Source organism: Littorina saxatilis, linkage group LG16, assembly GCF_037325665.1.
Source record: "Littorina saxatilis isolate snail1 linkage group LG16, US_GU_Lsax_2.0, whole genome shotgun sequence".
Classification (NCBI taxonomy): Eukaryota; Metazoa; Mollusca; class Gastropoda; order Littorinimorpha; family Littorinidae; genus Littorina; species Littorina saxatilis.
The window spans coordinates 41,840,507-41,843,042 of NC_090260.1; the positions used below are offsets into that span (position 1 = coordinate 41,840,507).

Consider the following 2,536-nt stretch of genomic DNA (forward strand, 5'->3'; position numbering starts at 1 on the left):
TTAGAAGAATCCCTTCTTCGTTCGTTGTGTGCAGAGACAAACCTGCGTGTCCTCTATTACAGATTCGACAATCAAGTGAATGTGATAGGCATATCAGTAACTTGTTTGATATAATTTGAACAGATTTGTTAACCAGATTAAAAGTAACAGGAGTGAAAAAACGTGAGCTTACTACATACATTCTTCATTTTACTGTGATAGGCCCAGATGTAAATATTTTCCAGCACGGAGACCACCATTGTAAACCGAGAAAGGAATCTAACTTGGATCGGTCCCGCACAGCCAAGCAACTATGTTTAAGGGACGTTAACAACAAAGAACCAATAACGCAGGAACATTGCGTTCACTCTGGTTCACTGAACGTTGTCGAAGACTTCTGGCACTGGAATAGATCTACAACACCATAGAGTGCACGGCGGGACAGTTCAAAATGTTGAGACGTCTTGTTGTTCCCCGTTTAAATAGATCTACAACATCAGACACGCACACACGAGGACGATGGGGAAACAACCTGTACTACTTGGTGACCCTACTCTCCAGCACCGTAGGTCTTGGCAATATGTGGCGCTTCCCTTTTCTCGTGCACTCCAACGGGGGCGGGGCCTTCGTGCTTATTTACCTTCTGATAATGGTGCTGGTGGGCATACCGCTGTGCTCCATGGAGCTCGTGCTGGGACAGTTTACAAGCAGGTCGCCTGCAAGATGTTACGAGTTCTGCCCGCTCTTCGAGGGCGTGGGTTTCTCCACGCTTGTGATCTCAATGTTAGCCCGTACTTACTATAGCGTCATTACGTCCTGGTCCCTGCTCTACTTCTTCAAGTCATTCACGAGCAAACTACCGTGGGCCGAGTGTGATAGGAAGTGGGCCACGGACTTCTGCTGGGACTACCTGATCCCTTCCAACGTGTCGGCCTGCAACGCGTCAGGCTGGGCGGCGGAGAAGGACGGAGCGTGCTACAATACCAGCGTCATCCCAAAACGCATCACCGCCCTATGGAACGTCAGCCTGGCCACGGAGAACGGCATCGATCGCGTCCTCCCGGCCAAAGATTACATGCTTAACGAAGTCCTGGGCGTGGACAAGGAGGGCGTGGGTCTGACCCACCTGGGCGAGCTCAACATGGAACTGGTCGGATGCCTCTTCTTTACCTGGTCCATGATGTGTTTGTCTGTGATCACAGGGTTAAAGAGTTTGACCAAGATGGAATGCTTGACAATGATCTACTGTACAGTGGTTCTCCTCATTCTTTTTGGTTTCGGCTTCACTCTGGACGGCGCCATTGAAGGCATCACGTGCTACCTGACCCCGGACCTGTCCAAGCTGTTAGAGGTCAAGGTGTGGGAGAAGGCTGTGGGGCAGGTATTCTACACGCTTTCCATCTCTGCCTCAACGCTAGTCGGCCTGGCCAGCTACAACGTCTTCAACTCAGATCCTGTGCTGCACGCCGTCATCTTGGCCGTAGCCAACGCCTCCGTCAGCTTGATGAGTGGCTTCGTCGTCTTCACGTCGCTTGGTTACGTGTCCCAGCTGATGGACATCGAATTAGATCAGCTGCATGCAGGCGGCACCACGCTGGTCTTCGTCATCTATCCTGTCGCCCTCACGCGGCAGAAATATGGCCAGTTCTTGTCGTGCATCTACTACCTGATGATCTTCTGCTGGGCCTTGTCCACCTCTATTGGCACCTTGCAGGTTTTCTTCGGCGCGCTCTACGACCTGTTCCCCCTCATCCGCAACCACCGCAAGCCCACGCGCGTGCTGATGTGCATGGTGTACTTCTTGGTCTGCCTGCCCATGGTGACCGACGCGGGGCTGATCTTTGTCAACATTCTTAACTTCTACCTGTACTCTTTCAACATTTTCATTATGTCGCTGTTGACAGTGACGGCAGTGACGTGGGTGTACGGACTGCGTCACTTCCTTGTGGACGTGGAGGTGATGATAGGAGTCGACGTGCTGCACTGCGTGCCCTGGGCTTGGGGCAAGTACTACCTGAGCGCCTGCTGGTTGGTCTTGAGCCCCGCCTGTTTGGTGTTCACCTGCGTGCAGCAGTTCATTGGGATGGAGCCGCCGGCACGTGTGGACCACAGAGGCCACCTACTGGGGCTGGGACTGTCCTGGCTGACGCTGCTGCCCATACCGCTGGCCGCGATCTACAGCCTGTTGCGCCGCTCCGGGACTTTGCTGCAGAGGCTGCGCGCCGCCACCACGCCCAGCGAGATGTGGGGACCCGCCTCCATCAAGCACCGCAAGATCTGGCTCAGCGTCTATGCTGGCAAGCTGGGCGAGCACACCCAGACTAGCGTGGCGTCGCTCAAAGAAGGCTTCAAAGACTTGCGGGCGGACGAAGACCCAGCAGCTTCCGAGGAAGCGAATGAAATCTCCTCCGAGCTCCTGGGTGGCGTCCTTACCCATCCGCCTGACTTGGACTCTTGCGATATTACCTTCTCAGAAATGTTTGATAATGCATACTTGGATGAAGATGCGACCTGGAAGAATGAGAACATGGATGTAAGTCATCCACAAACCTCACCC

General features: G+C 53.5%; 1 protein-coding gene across 1 annotated transcript in view; it reads left to right on the forward strand.

The window, feature by feature from the left end:
• The first annotated feature begins 559 nt into the window (after positions 1–559).
• The window catches only part of LOC138950006 (sodium-dependent proline transporter-like), a 2,175-nt gene continuing 198 nt past the window's right edge, over positions 560–2,536 (forward strand). Inside the window, exon 1 of the mRNA XM_070321787.1 lies at positions 560–2,536. This exon is cut by the window's right edge and continues 198 nt beyond it. Coding sequence (XP_070177888.1) covers positions 560–2,536 — 1,977 coding nt within the window.